The sequence below is a fragment of the Botryllus schlosseri genome, chromosome 7 (genome assembly GCF_051294905.1).
Source record: "Botryllus schlosseri isolate E-star chromosome 7, Bs_hap1, whole genome shotgun sequence".
Classification (NCBI taxonomy): domain Eukaryota; kingdom Metazoa; phylum Chordata; class Ascidiacea; order Stolidobranchia; family Styelidae; genus Botryllus; species Botryllus schlosseri.
The window spans coordinates 8409485-8428577 of NC_137242.1; the positions used below are offsets into that span (position 1 = coordinate 8409485).

Genomic DNA, 19093 nt, shown 5'->3' on the forward strand with positions numbered 1-19093 from the left:
GCAATATTCTCCGATTCCAACATTGCAAATAAGTTTTCTTCGGGCAGGACCAAGACGACAAGCATTGTTACTTGAGTTGTTGCTTCATACGCTCAGAAATGAATTGTCTAAACTTGGTGTGCGGCCTTTTTCCATCTTGGTTGACGCCTCGTCTGGACGAGGTGACCAAATAAATTTGGTTTATCACCCCAGGGGGCAACACCAACAATATTTTTTTTTTGGGGGGGGGGCTGGCGAAGTGCTGTTTCGGCCCTAAATAAAGGTAAACCTAGAACTGAGCTGTCGCGAGATCCATGAATCACTTTCTAATAACAGGGAGTTGCTGGAGCAGATTGTTTCTGGTGAAAAGTATGGAATGTGATATGCCACCGCTCGTATAAATACAGTATATGTACAAAAACGCTTTTTCATTCTAATTTAATTTTTCGACTGTCCTTATTTTTTGGTCCATGTCGATGGCAACCCTGCATATATAGCGCGAGAGAATTATATGGGGAGTTCCCCTGGTGTATCGTCGAAGCATTCGTTCAAAATAGTGTGTTATATTATATTACGGATCATAGGGGTTCTGTTCTAGCTGCATCTTTCATTCGCAAACGCAGTGGAATTGGCAATGTTACGATGATTGGGCGGATGAGTAAAGTTATAAGCCTATAAAGCAGCGGCTCTAACGATTGTTTAAGTTGGAATATTTCTATGCTCCCTTCCTTCGCTTCAGTGATATGTTGGCATCAACCCTGCAAATGCGTTGTGAGGAATGGAAACACGTACGTTGGAATTTGCTTCATAGTATTATATCGCGAATCGAGTTTCCCTAGAGTCTGGAGACATCTAATAAATATATTTTTCATGTAACTTGCATATCATGATTCTTGGCGTTTTCCCTTCTGCGAATAACTAGTCTTTGGTCAGTGTAATGAGTTCGCAATTTCTTGCCTTCTCCGAATTGGGTGTAAATGTCAGCGAACTGGTAATAATGGTGACTAGAAACCATAGTCTGGTGGTTATATTGTTGCCTATAAACATGCTCGACATGTGCTATCTTGAAGGACCATTTCATGGAGATATTTCTTACTAAAAATCTCAACATATTTTAGAAATGTTCTGGATATGACACGCATCTATCAATCTATACTCAGAATTGCTTCGCGGGACGGATGAAATCACCTTGCGGGCCGTATATTTGACACCTCTGGAGTAGACAGTATAGTACAACTGCCACACGCAAAGGAATTTAATTCAGCCTAATTTGAAACCGCGTGCCTCTGACATATTTTGTAGAGCTGTGTTGGATAGAATTGTGGTGTGAGCGTTTTGTTTGTCATACATGTCCGTTAAATAGTAGCATACTACTGTAATATTAAAAATGGATTACTTTACATGGGTGAGGATCGGGTCGCGAGATGCCACAAAAACTCAAATTTTAGTGGCAGTCTGAAATCTGCTTTAACGTTATTAAACTGTCATGAATTCTCAAGTTAGATTGAGCTAAAGAGCAGAACACACAGTATCGTGAGTTCATTTGCTCTCACCACATACTCGCGAGACTGAAAATGGGAAATCGAAAAAAATGTGGAAGCAATGTATCATAAGGTAGCGAGCTCTGATGTCCCTACTCTCCTTGATCATTTGGACCTTATTTCCCAACACATAAGGCAAAAGCCTCAACACAAACAGGTGGGTTTTTCACACATTCGACATACTGGAGCCTCCTAGACCTTTTTGTCAGCTCTCAAAATCGATTTTTTTCCTCCAGCAAGCATTTTTCACTATTGAAAAATACGCTGTATGTTGGATAGGAGTGCAGAACATACTTCAAAAACTGGCCACAAAGTTTAGTGAAATAGTTGAAATCAAAACGAGCGAAAATAGTAGCCTATTTATTGTTTTTAATGAGACACTTAATAGCTTAAGATACACAGTAGCCAATTTGTTGCGCATCTGAGCAAATAAATGTTGTATTTTCATCTTCTTTTTGTATAACAATATTCGGTTAGTTTGTGCGAATGAAATTTATTATACAAAAAAAGTGCGAATGAAGCTGAAAAAGGTTGAAAAGCACTGCTCTATAGTTTCATTATAGATAACTAAGGTAATACGAAGATGCGACACTCGCGAGCATCACGTGACTTCACGCTCTAATTATACTTTAAGGCACTGTTGTTGTTTTGCTTGACGCTTATGCTGCAGGAGGCAGGTTTCAGCATTAGGATGGTAACATCTATCCATGGGGTATGTGTAGCGAGTAGCTGCTCCGTATGGTTACTAACCGAGCTTATTGGATCCATGCTACACAGTCGGTGCTAGGAAAAGGAGCAAGCGAATACAATTTTAAAGTCAATATATACGGCTGCCCGAAGCGGATTTCTAGTATCTCAAGATTGAAGTTCCTAGGTGTAAGGTGTCGCATTGAAAGTGATGACTCGGTCGTGTAATAATCTATCCGCATTTTAGCTGACGCGGTCTCGATCCCTTCGAATTCTGTAGATACCGGTATGTTGCTTAACATGGAATCACGCCATATCTAATACCAGTAGGAATTTATATTACTTGACAGGCGATTATTTGTTTGAATCTAATTGCAACTGTTGCAACTTGGCCTAGACAGGCAGATTTGATTGAGACTGCTCACTGCTAATCTTATTCAAGATCTGCTGAATAGTGTACAATGATATGGAGGACAGGAGAGTGACGGCAAGGAAGCAAGTGACGACTGGTGATAAGACTTTGGAACCTACAGCATTGCACAGAATAGCCACAATACTACCGCCTACCATCTATCTTCATTCAATAAGTCTGTAATGGAATCAGGCTGTCCCAATACGGCAAGCAGAAGATTGATTGAAGTCGATGTGAATTTCAGTCGAAGCATGTGATAACGCAGAAGCATTTCACGCATAGGACTATTCCTGTGAAAGTTTATCAAGGATCAGATTTATCAAACGTTTTGCTCGGCACCAAGAAGCTAATGAGTCCAGTCAAAGAAGAAGAAACTTAAGGAGAAAATTTGGTGCGTTGTGAGCAAAAGTCTTCAGTACATTGCATGGGACACTTTCAACAATGCACGTGGCCCTCTCGGACGAGAACACCGCAGCTTTGAAATTGTACATCTGCATTGCAATTTCCAACCACGTGGCTCCTTCATGTCTTTTATGAAGAGGAAGGCTTGGCCAAATATTCATATTTTGGAGGCTAACAAACCCGATACTGAAGTAGAAATGACGGTAATTTCATCTCAAACGCAAGTAAAAGTAGCGATTTCCAATAAGGCAAAAAGTTGTTATTCTAGGCTGAGTCAAATATCATAACCATGCTAGTAAGTCATACAAGTAGGAAAAACCTACTTGAGTACTTTGAAAAAGTAGAAGTATTTCGTCACTATCGACCTGTTGGAATCTACCAAAATATATATCACTGTGACATAACCAACAGTCCGTGTGTTTCTGTTTTTATGTGCCATATTTCGTTATTTATTTTCTATTTCATCATGAAGAAGGAAGCAATAAAATGCGATTTTACCAAATTTGTCTCACATGGGAGAGCCTAACAAGGATTAGAGAACCGAGTCAATGGTCATAAGTCACAGTGAGTAAGGCAGTGTCTATATTTCCATCAAACCGAAATACGTAACAAAACGCAGCATCAATAATGGCATGGAAGATATAGCCTACACATGCGCAATACTAGGATAGGAATGAGTGATGAGACCTTCGCATTCAACTTGTCGGATCACACCCACATCAAACATGTTGTACACCGTCTTTGTATAATCTGATTGTATGAATAGTCGTGAACATATATGATTACTGATTAGAATAATGTCAGAGTTAAGTAGGATAACAGTATTGATTTGACGACAAGATGTAATCCAGTAAAGATTTTCTACATCCATCATACGACTGTTCACGGATATGTGTTGTGACAGTGAATTCGAAATGAGAGGCCCTGAGTGGACAATAGATCTTGAGATCTTGAGATCTTGAGATCTTGTTACTATTAGATGCAGATAACTATAAATTTGCCCGTTGACAAGGATCTTGTAGTAAGAGAGTGAAAATATTTGTGTGTAACTATTATCTTGTAAAATTCAATGCTTAATGAGGGTAGGTGACAATCTGGTACGTAGAGGTGCTCCTACATCTGAAAGCAGATGAGCTGCGAATCCCGCTGGTTGAACTTCATGTTTTGAAAATACTGGGTGTCAAAAATGTGGCAAATAGAAGCAGCCTTACGGTATCAAATCATCTAGTTAAATGATGTCAAACGTGAAAAATCATTTCACTGACAGCTTAAAACGATGAAATTGACATTGCGCTGATCTTATGGAATTTCGTGCTTCTGAGATAAATTCCAGCGGTGATTTGGATATCTGACTGTGGAGTTACGGTAGTCATTCCATCATGCAGGCATTCGTTGAGTCTCTTTGGCAAAGCTGTGCAATATTAGAGGGATCATCAATGATGTTACGTAGGTCTCATATCACACAAATTTCACAACCTTTACTTTCATCCTCTTCGACTGGACTCAGCATTGTCATTTAGTTTCATTTTGTCGAGAAGAAATTCAATCCTTGATAAATTGTCAGAGAAATAGTCCCATGTGTGACATGCCTGGTGGAATCACCAGCTTTGACTAAAATTCGTACCAAGGCAAAATCCATCAAGTTTTTGGTTGTCGTATTCGGATAGCGTGATTCCATTACTGACTTCTTGAATGAAGATAGCTGGTGGGTGGTATGATAGTGACCTTTGTATAAATTTCATATCCAGCAATCACTTGCTTCTTTGCCAGCACTGTCGTCCATGTCATTGGACATTATACAGCAGATCTTGAATAACATGGTCAGAGATGAATGACTTTCAGTCAAATCCACCTTCGTCGGCCAAGTCACAACGGTTACAATTAGATTCAAAGAATTAATCCTCTGTCAAGCAATAATAATTCATATTACTACAAGGCGCGATTCCATGCTAAGCGGCATAACGGTATCTACAGAATTTGAAGGGGCCGAGACCGCGTCAACTGAAATGCGGTTTCTTATTCTGATTGATATTATACCAACACGTCATTAGTAGTATAATTACTTTCAATACAACACCTAGGAACTTCTTTCTCGAGAAACAAGAAACACGCTACGGGCAGCCGTATTTAATGGTTTCAAAATTGTATTCGATTGGCAGTTTTCCTAGCACAGATTGTGTAGCATGGATCCAACAACCTTGGTTAGTAACCATACGGAGCAGCTATACTCGTTAAACATACCCCGTGGATAGATATTACCATCCTAATGCTGAAACCTGCCTCCTGCTGCACAAGCGTCAAGCAAAACAACAACAACATTGCCGTAAAGTATAATTAGAGCGTGAAGCAGCCTCGAATTTTTCATTGTTATTGAGATTGGCATTGCGACGCAACAATGCTGAACAATGCTGTTTGGCTCTTTTTCTCTTGAGCTACTCTCTCGTTTCGCCAGACAGCATTGATGCGTCCCAATGCAAATCTCCGTAACAATGAAAAATTAGAGGCTGATTGTGGGAGTTCCTGGACCACGAGTGGAATAAAATTTCTATTTTCGTAATCAGTGCAGAGTCAGCTTTCGATTGATACCTGTTTCACCAAATTTAATGCTCGGCAAGCCGGTCAAAAATGACCGTTAAATTTCCTGTAGCCAAATGGAAATTGTGACGTGATACAATTTCACTGAGGCGTCAGATTTGCCTGTGTCGACACCATGTAGGACACTATGGTCGCATCTACGGTTTACCTTAGTTATCCATAGTTTCATTGCGAGCTTAAATCGACGACTGGGAGTCAGCACTGAACTGAGCGGCGAGAACAGGTACTGTCACAGAGTTTTAATAAGGCAAATCAGGTCATGCAAAAAGGAACCATATAAGAAATACATGCATCAGTTTTCAGTTCCCTTCGTAAGGAAGAAATATAATGTGTAACCGATGATAATTTGCGGCGGAGTATGAGGAAGGAAAAAAAGAGGTTGACCGAATAGAATGGAATCTGATTTTCGCTCGCTCATGTTTAGCTAACCTATTTGTTTTCGGGTTGCGAACAGGAATTATATGAAGATATACACCGGAACTAAACTGTAGAAGCTGTTGTCACTCATAGTGTTGGCGAATTCTGATCAGAAACAACCAAGGGAAATACGCATGACAAAGAAGTATCAAATAAAGTAACCCAATCTTGCGGAATGACGATAAGGAGTCGCGACATTGTCGTGGCGTGAGCAAATGTACCCTCTAATTTTTCCGAAGTCTGCAGAAACTCACCAATTCAACGCGCGGTCCCTTGGACAACAGTGCGTAACGACTAAAAGAAGTCATCACTTCGGCTTTTTCGTGCGCAGATAACATTTTCTGTGCGCGGAAACCGTACCGACACAACGCAATTGCGCACGCCATGAAGGCCTATCACGAGAGAGAGTATTGGACGTGAGCGATCCGATAGGAATGGAGACCTGGACACTACAATGATGTTTTAAGCTATTTGGAGGGATTTTACATTGCAACTTTTTGCAGCTTTCTTTATTTTCAGACCTATATTTTTTCTGTAAAATTTATCAAATATTACGTCAAAATGTAAAGGAGTGATTTATAAATATGCAATAAACTATTTTTAGTATGGTTCTGTTTTCTTTGAGCGATATGATAGGTTTGCTGTGACTCAAAAAGCTATCTATGACAAAGTGGCTAGCAAGCAAGAAGTTTAACTACCGTTGCCAAGCACGACCGTGTCTAAACAATATGTAAATAGAACGATTAAGTAATTCTGTCGTTTGAATTTGAGATAGTTTCCCATTTCACGAACGCCCAGGTGAGACCACCGAAAATTACATTATCACTGGGTCACCTTATTCAGGCTATTGATTTTGTTAAAGTGGCCAAGAATGAGTTTATGTGCAACGCCTCTGGTCAAGTTTGCAGACCTAGGGGTCTGGGGTGAGTTATTCGACTTGTTTTAGGGGGAGGAGTTTATCGCTATGCTGTTTAGCTTTTTTGGAAAATGATTCCCGCATTGCATAATTTTCTAGCTATGGACCGGGAAAAAATAACATTTTTGGCAAAGTAACTACTTTGACAGTTCTGCATTGAATAGGTTCTACAAGAGAACCTTTCGAGTATCTCATACCCTATTAATTCAAAGAAATTATAAATGCAACTTTTTACTGCAACTTTAGTCAATATTAAGTGCAACTTTCTCGCAATTTTAGTGCATCTTCGGGTGAGTCGATCGTTATTAGTCACATTGTTGCATGCTGTTATTTCTTGACCTCACATCGCGGTTTACGGTATAGTGTAAATATATTGGAATCGTCCAAACGTACCAGTAACAAATTGCTTTCGTTAAGAGCACACAATCCCGATTCCGATTTCAGCTCAGATTTCAAAGGGCACTACTAGTTTAAAATCGAAAAATGAATTCGCATTGTATGGCGCCGAGCGTGAAGAAAATTTCAAGATTCAATAATCAAGATATATGGCGGCATTGAATCGAAAGAAATTTGAAAAGTTGCATAAATTTTCAAAAAACGCCCTATAATTTATGCTAATCCACGAAATAATTCTGGGCCCGCTTCGAGCTCGCCCACTCCAATTGGGGGTTGGGGGTGCGGCAGTTACGTTCCTGTGTCGAACCATCGCGATGACGTCATGTCACCAACCGCGTTATGAGTTATGTGTCGGGCAACACGGACGCGAATAATCGTACCATAGCTCCGATCAAATACAGATCTGCTATACCACGCCTGGAATTGCAGGGTTCGAACCTACCGCTACTTATTGCTCCAATTCTAGCACGCAAGAATCTAGCCCATCATCCTACTACACCGAGGTAACAAAGTGATGTGGTTCTAAGAACTGATGAGGAGCGCTTTTAACTCTGCCATCGGCCAATCTGTGTTGATTGTGTTCCAATTATTCATGATGTGTAGGAATGCCTATATATAAAGTTTAAGTAGTATTGTTACTTCTGAAATGTACTTACATCAGTATCAGTATCAGTTTATTAATATTTTCATCGTTTCAAAACACCACAAAGCTGCGATACAAAGAAAACATAGGAAGGTGTCGAACGACTTGCGGTAGTCTTTGAGATCAGACACCCACCTTGGCCTCTAAGCGAAGTATAGAGAAGTGAAATGTGAAGAATGAAAAGTGAAGCAGAAAATATAAAAGGCAAGCGACAAAATGAGGAGTCATGTGACGGAAGGCGAGATCGATATTTTAGGTTGTGGTCCGGTGATACTGAAGACTGACTAGTCTTCATTTAGAAAACAATGCTTGTTTGTTTTGTTTGTATTATAGACACAATTGGCGCTTATAAAAACTTGGGTCATTTGCACCCGCACAGTAATTTTCATAGGGTCTTTTCCCTTGTCCTGTGTCCTTTTTCTGGTCCTTTGGTCATGATCGACGACTGTCTGATAGCCGGCGAGATGTTGTTCCTCTTCGTTGACGCGTGTTTGACGTGTGCCCCATACTTCGACGTGAAGCAGTCATTGAAATTTGAGGGGGATTGACCGCGACCGCAATGGAACTGAGGTATAAGCTTGGCAATTTATATCTTCCTCATATCTTCTATGTTTAGAACACCCAATTTTATGAGCAGCGATTTATCAGTAGCACATCTAGCCCCCCTAAGGTTTTGGAAATGACATTGATGATCGGATGTTGTAGTTAAATCACGAGTGCATGACCGGTGTGTACAGTCGTTTATGTAATGCTTTTCGTGTTCTGTGTCTTTACTTAGCTAACAAGTGACAGCACATGATAGTTTTCCACGGCACGCACCCCGATACTCGAGACCATAGTACAGTGTCAGAGAGAACTTAGCGAAAATATGTTATAGTTGTTTATAGTACGGTTGTCATACGTCTGGAATTTCCCGGGCATGTACAGAATTTCACTGTTCAAACTGCACCCGGTGTTATGTTATTGATATTGTTTGAACAATAACTCATACGACGATGTTTCAAATATGAAATCAGTGTATTATCAGCAGGAGAACTTAGGACAGGCGACACGATCCACAGTGCAGGTAAACGAAAGACCAGTAGACAACAAAACACAAGTATAAATACGGAGCACGACACACGAGGAAATAATGATTGGCGGTAATTACTAATCCTAGACAAATAAGAGACAAACGATACCAACGGAAAATGCACGAACATAACACCCGGGAGGCAATTCTAAATATGCCTAAATGTCCGGAATTTAGAAGGCTTGAAGTAGGCTCATAATTTTTCGTAAATCAACATTACCGATATTGTTTTTTAGCAGATTTATGCAACATGAAACTTTTTTTCGCGCTGGGCGCGATTTCATGTCACGTATAATATAGGAGAACGGTATATTCCTAGAGTCAGTGAAGGTCGTTTAGATTCTTTAGTCAAATATATAGCGGTTCTAAACACGGGGGGTCGTTTGCCTTTAATCTGGGGGTTGCTAATATGTTGAATGTAATCAGCTTCCGGAATAGGCCGTGAAAAAGTCTGTGCAAAGGTGCGGACCTTTTTCAGTAATCAGCTTTTCAACTTTAGGGCTGGACCACGGAACATTATCAAATTGCAAATCTAGTAGTGACCATAAAAGTTTGGGTACCGCAGGATGTGCGGTGTTCATATAGCTCAGTTGTGTGGTGCGGGCCAGATATAGGCTCATGAAAGGGTTATCGGTGTGACATAAACAAAACTTAACAATATACTGTTACGCTTCCTGCATTTTCGGAGTCATCAACGACTACCAGCTCTTCCGCTAACTCTGATCATCTGGGTGGAGAGAGGATCAAAATTATATAATAATATAGGGAAGAAATAATATTATTAACATAATTCATTCACAAAATCTAACGATCAGATGCATATGGAAACCAGATGCATATAGTAAGCACCCGGAAGTTTCTTTGATTGTTATATGGTGGGCAGAAGATCAGTGTTTATTTGGGCGGGAGGATATTGAAAAAATGTGGCTATTGCTCACAACACACAACTACACACTCAGGATCGTGACAATCTCTGGTCGATAGGCAAAGCTTTGCCAGTGTGACGCCATATTGAAAGACAATGTGGTCATACCTCTTTTTTTTAATCCGCTAGTGGGTGGTGAAGATTGTCTGTACTTTGAGCCACAAAAATATGCTAACCCATGTTTATAGGCGATGCTCCGCTTACAAATATACTATAGCGAAGAATACGTCCGTGTACCCGTTGCTGTTTATTAGTGACGGAGGAATGGTGTTAGGTATTGAATGCCAGAATTTTGAAATGATAACATTCAATTAAAAGATATTTACGCCGGCTCTAGAAAATCCCTGTCAGGTATTAATTGGAATGTTTCGAGTTCAATAATGAGAGTCGACATTTTCTATCGGACACAAATTATAGTATTTCGATGCATCAGTAATTTGATCAACGAGACTATTGACTTTTCAGTTATTATCCATTGAATGAAAAATACGCATGTCCAGTTTATGAAAGTGACCACATTGGACGAATGTGGAACATCGCCAGATATCCGAACCCGATATCGAGATATTTTGCGGGCTATGCAAAGTCTTTTAATTGCTTTAGCGAATAATCATTTCAATAATGAAAAAGTCACGTACGCTATTTGCTGTGTTAGAAATATTTCATGTCGTTATTTATGTGCATACGATGTCCTGCAGGGTAAAAATGAATGGAATATTTAACCAACTTGTTGACAACTTTGATCCATCTCAGATGTCTCATTGCCTTCAACAGCTATTGAAGGACTTAATAAATTAATTGAGTACTGTTTGTGGTCTGCAACTACATGCTTAAAACTTCAAACCTTACAATGAATACGACATAGTCCTTGTTTAGGTGGATATATCCGCGAATCGATTCAGGAATACGGCCCGTCAACTGGAGAAGTTGCCCACCCTGTTAGGCGATATAAGAGCCACTGTTGTGGGTGAATAAAAGAAAAGAATTTATAAATCTTAAGCAGCGAATTATATTTTCTACACAGCAGGCTGCTAAGTGGATGTGTTGATATTAGGCTGCGTCACGAGTTCTGTGTTGGTTGGTAAATTACCCGTACTGTTTGGCTAGCATTCGCTATCAGGTCAACATCAGCCGATTGTATTATTTCACCGCATAATTTGCCTCAGAATGCTGATTAGAATTATATTCACGGAGACATGCTCATCATCAACTAGAAAACCGGTTAACGACTGACTTCAGTAAAAAAATATTTAGTGTTCCAGATCTTGTTGAAATGTCGGGCTCGCATTTCATTTCTTGACATAACATCGCTTGTGAGTGAGAATGGCCGCTAATGACGTGCACTTATTGTATTATTCTACAAGTTAGGATTCGGAAACGTATCACCTAACAGTGTAAAGCTCAAACCTTTTATTCCTGATGTAACAATGGCAACAACACGATTTGATCTTGAATATGGAAACAGTAACTTATAACTTTGATGGTCACGGCATACCTTGCTATATTGACTTTACTTCGACCCTTGATTACTCAAACGACGTACGAAGTGTAACATCAGATCGGTACATAGAAAATACTAGACTTCAAAGTAACTGCATTTCCGGTTTAGTTTGCACAGACCATACTTTTACTCCACGCATTACCATTATTATATAGGTTTTATAGTCTAAATTCCAAGGAACTTTTCGCTGTCACTTCAGAAACGCGTCGCGGGCCGTGCAATGCTCAGGTCAGTTCCAGGTGATACTCCATATAAATAGTATCGGCGATAACTTCCTATAGTCCTATGTACGAACTATGTTCTAGTGTTCGTTACGGGAGTAATAGTGTCATATATCAGAATTTACTAATACTTCTGTTTGGTCGATCTTTTTAAGGCTGGTTTCGACGAATCCGAACCGGGTATTGATCTGAATGATTCGAGTATACCGTAATGAGAGACGCTATTGAAATATTAGTCGTTCCATACAGGAGACCTGTTTATGGTTTTAAATTCAAAGGGGTCGCTGAAAGGTCGGTTGGTATCCACGTTTCATGGCATAAGCGATTCAAGTCGAGATTAAGAAAGACACGTGTTGACCGACTCAGAGCAATGCCACATAATATAGGAAATGCAATAGCGATATATTCGGATACGCCCAGTGTTTCATTGCTTGAGTGAAGCGGTATTTCGATAAAGAATTAATCACGTATTAGCTATTCTTTGCTTCAGACTTACAAATTGGCGGATGATCAAGGAATGTCGACTATCACAAAATGAAAATCCAAAAAAGACAAATATTTTCGCGCGAAACGCGATAACGAGTATCGGATATCGGATTATACTTCATGTCAAAGAGCCACGTCCGCGTCTCAAACATTTATATCGATGGATGACATTCTCCGAACGTAGTTAAATCCTTATTCATTGTATTTCCAACGTTCAGAGGAGTAAATCGACTTCATACACATTGCCCACTGCACACTTTTAAAGAATCGAATATCATTATACACATACAATGCAGATAAAACGGTTCAATATTTTTTTAATTCATTGCCAACCACATCGGCCATTTCGAAGATCATGACGGCGCATGTACCAATGAAGTTGCGTCTTGCAGAATCATTATCGTACTCATGAATTCTATTACCAGCTGTGTGATGCATACCGTATCGTTTGCTGTTGATTTGATTTTATTTGAAACGGTGTTTCGAATTAAAATCTATCCGCATTTTGCACTGACTGTAAATATTGACTTAAAATATATTAAAGGGATCTCCACTAACGCCTATCGTCTTACATCGACTGTAGAATGTAGATTCATTGCAGTGTATAATCGTGCAGATAGAGAATTAAAAACCGATATCGGTCTATGTTCCGGTTGGAATTATATTACAATATTACAATGAAACAATGGGAGTAGGTCGGTGCATCAAAATATTTCGACAGCATTGCAACGATGTGTGACAGAGAGAATGAATCAGACCACTGATCTATCGTAAATTAAATACCAACAACAGAACAGCGAAACACATGAACAAATGAAAATTAGACGGATGGCCCGATATGAAATACGTCTTCAAAGTCAGTGAAAACTTTTACAAACAATAATATAATAATGATATTATTCAGTTATATGTGGCAAGAACGAAACAAATCAAGAGTAGTTTACAAAAACATTATATTGATGCGGGAAATAAGCATCGTTCAATGATGTAGCATCGTGGACGCAATAATGCTTAGCAATGCCATATATGAATGTAATATCCAACCGGTAATAGCATATGTACAATTATACAGTCATCGAAATTTACGTCTTCCCGTTCTATCGAGAGGCACTGGAACGTAGTAAATAAGAGATCCACGAAACGTAATGTTTGTTTTTGCTCGTCAGGCGAGAAATTCGAATCCACTTCGATAGCAATATATTCGAGAGACGCGTGACGCGTTTCCCCAGGTATATCACCGGGAAAATTCACACAGAGCGTATTTTATCACGATGGATATGGCATCGACGTTGTAGCCGCCATCGAGACCGAACGGAATGGAGACAGTAGAAAATGCACGAGAATACGATACTAACTACGCTGGCGATTTGGAATTGGAAGTATTGAGCTTGTATATAATACATAGTTATTTTGGTGAAATGTCACACTACGGGTCAGGTTCAGTCTATTAAATGTGGGTATCTTCAACTTATTTTCGAAAGGTACGTTGGATACATTCAGATATAGCCTTGTGGATTACAAACTAAATATAGTGCTGGATTCAAGGTGTATATCCCAGAATATTCATATTGGTACGGCCAGACTGGTTCCCATTCCCACCCACATTAAAAGCTTTGGTTTTCGCGTTATCCAGGGGATCGCAACCCATGAGATACACCAATTGCCGTTTACTTATCCTTCCCGGTTGCCTCGCGGCTTTAAGTGTTTTGTTGGAGCTTCGAATTCACCAGTCACACGACAACATCGCCTTCTCATTTCGCGTTGGGGCTGACGTGGTAGCATTTGTCTGGATAATATAGGCCATTTCGGAGTAGATGGTGATGGAAAAGATAGCTTAGACGGAATCAAATCTATCACTCGCGTTGAGTATTAAATTGAGTATTTTGTTTCGCCTTCAAACCGCACCATGCGGACTGGCGAGATATTTGTTCAAGAAAGGTTGCGCCCACTCTACTGTTGGTGTGTAATGCTCCCGAAGCAGTTATGTATATCCTGTTATATTGAAGAGAATATGACTCATTTTCGACACATGTAGCCTACTGCCCTACTATGCTCGAAGTTCGATTATGTTGTGCCGTGGAGTTATTACCCCAGTCCCCGAGTTTATTAGTTCATGGACAAAGCATATATATATTTATTGAAATTGTATTATAGAAATCCTTCCCATTGGCCCGTAACAGAGAAAGAAAGTTCTAGATCAATCGACATCAATTTCCATAAAACCATATAGAAATTCACTATTATTAATAAAAAAAATTATAATAATTATACCGGTGAGAACTTACAGTGGGTCCGAGGAAGGAAAGTGATAAAAAGTAGATTGCTCCAATTGAAACGGAATATCATTTACGCTCGTTCACCAGCCGCATTCTTATAAATAATCTATTTTGTAACAAGTCTTGTTGTATTTACTAATTTCCCCGTCGCTAGCGATTTGATGCGAAGTTTCAAACATGATCGCGCAGCCCAGGCGTTGTCGAATCAAGACAAAATCGACATAGTATGTCAAATAGTGAAGTAGCAAGATACTTTCAATCGCAAAAACTCCTAATTCATTTGGTTTGAAGATATAAAATTTTCGATGCATCAATTTCCAATTTCAAATGATAAGGTATTTTAGTGTAAAGCGGATTTCATGATCCTAACTGGGGCTGGGCAAAATCGACTACCTGGGCGATATTCATCCTAGTTGAGCATTCAAGTATCTCATGTTATACCGTCATAACAGCGAGGAAGGAAATTCCCAATGCTCCTATCAACTTCCTAAGCAAAAAATGAAACGCGAAGTATGTTGGGATTGTAAAAATTATTTCAGACTTTATTCAGAAGCTTTGCATGCAGAAAATCCTAATCTATATATCTACATGGACTCCAGAGAGCATGGAAAGTTAAATAGGGTAAATGATAAAATAATACCGGCCGCAGTAAAAGAGTAATATCTTAAACTCAGTGGCGGTCGGTAACGAAATACTTCCGTTTTGGCTACTTGTATCATGCTTAAGCGGCGGTGTTTTTATATCACTTCAACTTCTTTATACTTAAAAGTTATATCTGCAAAGAATCTCCATCCCATCTATGAATATAATTTTCCTAAGAAAAGATAGCCTTCGGCACCCATGCTTTACGAACCACAGGCGGGACCGATCCCCTTGCCTGCCTCAGCAGCTTCGGGTAAATGGTTTGTGGGTTCTTTGCTTGAAACGATAATTATGACAAAACTAAAACTGTTTGGCACACCAGTTGGTAATATTCTTACATTGACAAATTTTGCCACGATTGCGGAAGCTTTCCGACCCCAGATTTAGATACACGCGGTAATAAAACGCACTGATCAAATCTAAGCCAGGGTGGTAAGCGATATGTACCGAAACTGATATTTGGTGGTATATATGTCAATCCTTTGCAGGGCTTGAAAGATAAAATAACACCTCAGTGTTAATACGAATTCACAGACAATTGGCTTATCCCACAAAAACTCCACTTTACTCCTTTTCTGACCATTTCACATTAGGTATTCAAAAAGAGTGACATTGCATAGTGTAAAACTCTTTTAAATAGAAAAGTGAGATGATAGAATACATTCTGTATGAACTTCGAAGAAATAATGTTGTGTTGGATGATGGCTAAATCCAACTAAATTACCAGCTCCCCTTGGATCACATTGACTCGTTCGCGATTGCAGAATGGAGTCAGAAACTTTTCGTTCCTGAAACATCATAAGATCAATTATAATTATTTTTCTTGAGGGGGTTCATTATGCCCCGCCATAGGCACCACACATACATTACGGTAGGCCTACATCCGGCAATGTAAGAAAGCACATCATAATGGTTGCGCCGTCGTCATATTACATTATAAGTTTCATTGCTGAAATCCGTATTGATCAAGTGCATAGGTTTACGACAGCTAGACCATCTAGAGTTTCCTGATAGAAATGGCCCGCAGTCTCGATGGCGTTTGAACACACTAGCACACGTAGAAGTGGATCTTGCTGACAATGTCAGCATGACTCGAATCATTACAATAAATTGTTAATTCGGATTCGAGCACCCGAATCAATATGACCCAGCCTAATCACCAACCACGTCGTGATTGTGCATATTTCGTGTTCGAGGTAATTTGTCGTAAAACAGTTGGAGACGAGATCTGGTGCAAATATCGTCATCAAGTTCTCAAAGTTTGATATCCAAACACTGAACAAAGTGTCTGCGAATCACAAGTGGTTACATAACAAATCATCATCTGTACTAGGTAAAATATTGCTACCGAAATTTCATTACTTGGAAATGAGATAACATCGAACTCGCGGTCGTGGCATTGATCGCCGGGAACAGTTGGCAAACAGTCGCAAGTAGGATGGGCTAAAACCAGGATATTGTCTGAAATGGAAGAAAGTTGGAAAATCATTGGCCAACACAATTTACAATGTCACAATCAGATTGAGATCATTTGTTACTTGAAGGACTGGGATAATAAATGTTCACGATGACATCATTTCAATATACTCACTTTCTAATTGTTCGTAGTTCGCAACAATGAATGATGTCGGATGGGTCACAAGATTACCTGAAACGTACAGGATTATATTAGGCTGCGCTGCATAGACGTCTCCTCATGTAAATGAAATTCGAGGATTTCAGTACTACCCGCATAGACCAAGTCCTTGCTGCATCCTTTCAGATAATTACCATATGCCACAATATTTGATTTTTACAAAAAATTATCACACGCTTCCGTCGGTACGATACACACAGTGACGGTGTTATAGAACCTTTCTAACAGCGATGCTGAGTAAAATAACTTCTTGAAATTCATCTCGCTAATTCCCTACACTGCGCAAAGACACTTCACGTTATTTTACTTTGGTAGAATTAGTGGCTCGTTCCATTGAGTGGAACATTATGATAAACAACATACAACAACAACATGCGCATTGCGCACTGCTCTCGCTCACCTATAGCTCTTTCATTGCTCACATTCAGTAGACGGTCCGACGTCGGGTGATCTATATGAGCTGTATTATCTATAATGCAAAGTTCATTGTAACTAATCGGAAACGTATGCATCTGTGATTGAAATATCTCTCTCCTGACATGAGAGCAACGTTATTGACCGATTAATTAGAAATCACAATCCCCGTGTATTCCAACACATCATCACCAAGCGCTTCTGCAAGCACTCAACCAGACAAGGTGATTTCGAAACACTACTATAAGAGGGTGAATAAGTGAATAGACTCCCACAATACCAGATTTTCGTACAATGGCAACATCTATACATGTCATCACACCAGAAACCTCGCAAAGAAATCAATAGACTATGCCGGTCCTGTTATTTGGAATTCTATACCAACACCCATACGGGACATTCCATATCACGCATTTAAGAAAAGTCACCTCATCTCCTATTAAAGACTGCTCTTGTCTCGACCCTAATTTTGTCATATGAATATTATTTTTTATTTATGCTGAATTTATTAATCCCAACCAATCGCAATCAAATTTATAAATAATATCTATAATTGTTCAATTCACGGTGTTATCAAACCATGGTTAACCCTACCCATATTCATATCGATCATACCCTGTTCTACACCGTTCAGTTTTTTGGAAATATTTTATTCCGTTGGACAAATCAATAAATATTTCCCTCTCTCAATAATATATTTTGAGGTTTATCGACGTTATAGTATCGTTATCTACCGGAATATCACTCAAAACTTGAACTGGCAACGACGCAACTCGATGGTGGTATTCGATACCAAACGTTTCAAGAAATACTGTTTGCCACATTACTGTGTATCACATACACTGAGCTAGTGCAGTAATTCTGATATACAGTACTACGTCATCTTATCCGCGAAAGCCATTAGCGGTGCCTCAAAATGCCAAGAAGTGAACCGTGCTACCGGTAGGCAGATACGAAATTGTATATAATAAAGAATATCGGCTTGGTGTAATTGACAATTGTAGTTGAAAAACAAGATATATATATAAGATTGACGCAATTATACCGAAATAAAAGGACTTTGAAGCCGTTGGCACGGTCGTGTGCGAGTTCCTTGTCGATTGCTACCGCATGGATCGTCATAGTTTGATAATAATCACTGATGTTGTGTTTAAATGAACAAAGTCCCGGTTATTTTGTCGTATACTAACGATTAGAATGCTGATCCTGTGTGCAATCGGATATATTTTTCCTAATTAACGGGAGTTTTTCACGAGCTAATTTTGCTTTTGTTCCGTTCCCAGGCATTTGGGTCGACTTAAGTGGTTGTCGGGTTATCCGGAGCTGATTGTATTGTTTTTCCTAAAACCGCTTCACTGACCTTACCTAATTCTTAAATTTTATAACTTAACCTTATTGAAGATAGTGGATAAGCCCCTGCGCTAAAGCGTGTTATTTCGCGCCTATACGGCTCTCCAATGTGATTTGGCTGTGTCGATGAAATTGTGTAGGAAAATTCAAGATTTACAATAATTAAAACTTACCTCCATTATCGCTTCCACTGTAGATGGGGTACGTCATGTTTTTTTACTCCTATAATTAAATACTGGGATCTGTAAGAAATTATCACCAATGTTTTTCGGATCAATTTTATGTACGTTGTGATTTCAAATCCAAAGGCCCGTTGGATTATTGTGAGGATTCACAAGTTGGCGCAGTCTGATACAGTTCGAATAAATAGAATCGCATATCCTTCCAAGCCTATGTCAAACAGAATTGCACGCTACGTACTACATAGGTTGTATCGATTAACTTATTGGTGGCTTAATCAGTCGGCTGTCAGGATGTATCACAGTGTAGTTGGTAAAGACAGTAAGTAGAGATCACCTTGTTCGTAGCAGAGTTGGTCCGTAGCCCGTCACTTCTAACCTGACCTGCAAATCAGATAGCTAG

The 19093-nt window shown here is 39.5% G+C and overlaps 1 protein-coding gene across 2 annotated transcripts; it reads right to left on the bottom strand.

The window, feature by feature from the left end:
* Positions 1-15193: 15193 nt before the first annotated feature.
* LOC145443582 (uncharacterized) lies at positions 15194-17388 on the bottom strand. 2 transcript variants are annotated; one of them, XM_080321528.1, is made up of 4 exons: positions 17148-17388; positions 16703-16759; positions 16474-16572; positions 15194-15899 (listed from the first exon to the last, which is right to left on the bottom strand). In XM_080321528.1, exons 1-4 carry the CDS (start codon positions 17257-17259, stop codon positions 15883-15885), a joined length of 285 nt encoding a protein of 94 aa, XP_080177654.1. In that variant the 5' UTR covers positions 17260-17388; the 3' UTR covers positions 15194-15882. The 2 variants fall into 2 exon arrangements, with proteins under 2 accessions (XP_080177654.1, XP_080177653.1); XM_080321527.1 differs by lacking the exon at positions 15194-15899 and having other exon boundaries at positions 15933-16572.
* Positions 17389-19093: the final 1705 nt, after the last annotated feature.

Coding starts and splice junctions, on each gene's coding strand:
- LOC145443582 (XM_080321527.1), bottom strand. CDS start 17,259: ATGCATACGTTTCCGATTAGTTACAATGAACTTTGCATTATAGATAAT. Junction 16,760..17,147: donor GAGCAATGAAAGAGCTATAG/GTGAGCGAGAGC, acceptor TGTACGTTTCAG/GTAATCTTGTGACCCATCCG. Junction 16,573..16,702: donor GAACTACGAACAATTAGAAA/GTGAGTATATTG, acceptor CTTCCATTTCAG/ACAATATCCTGGTTTTAGCC.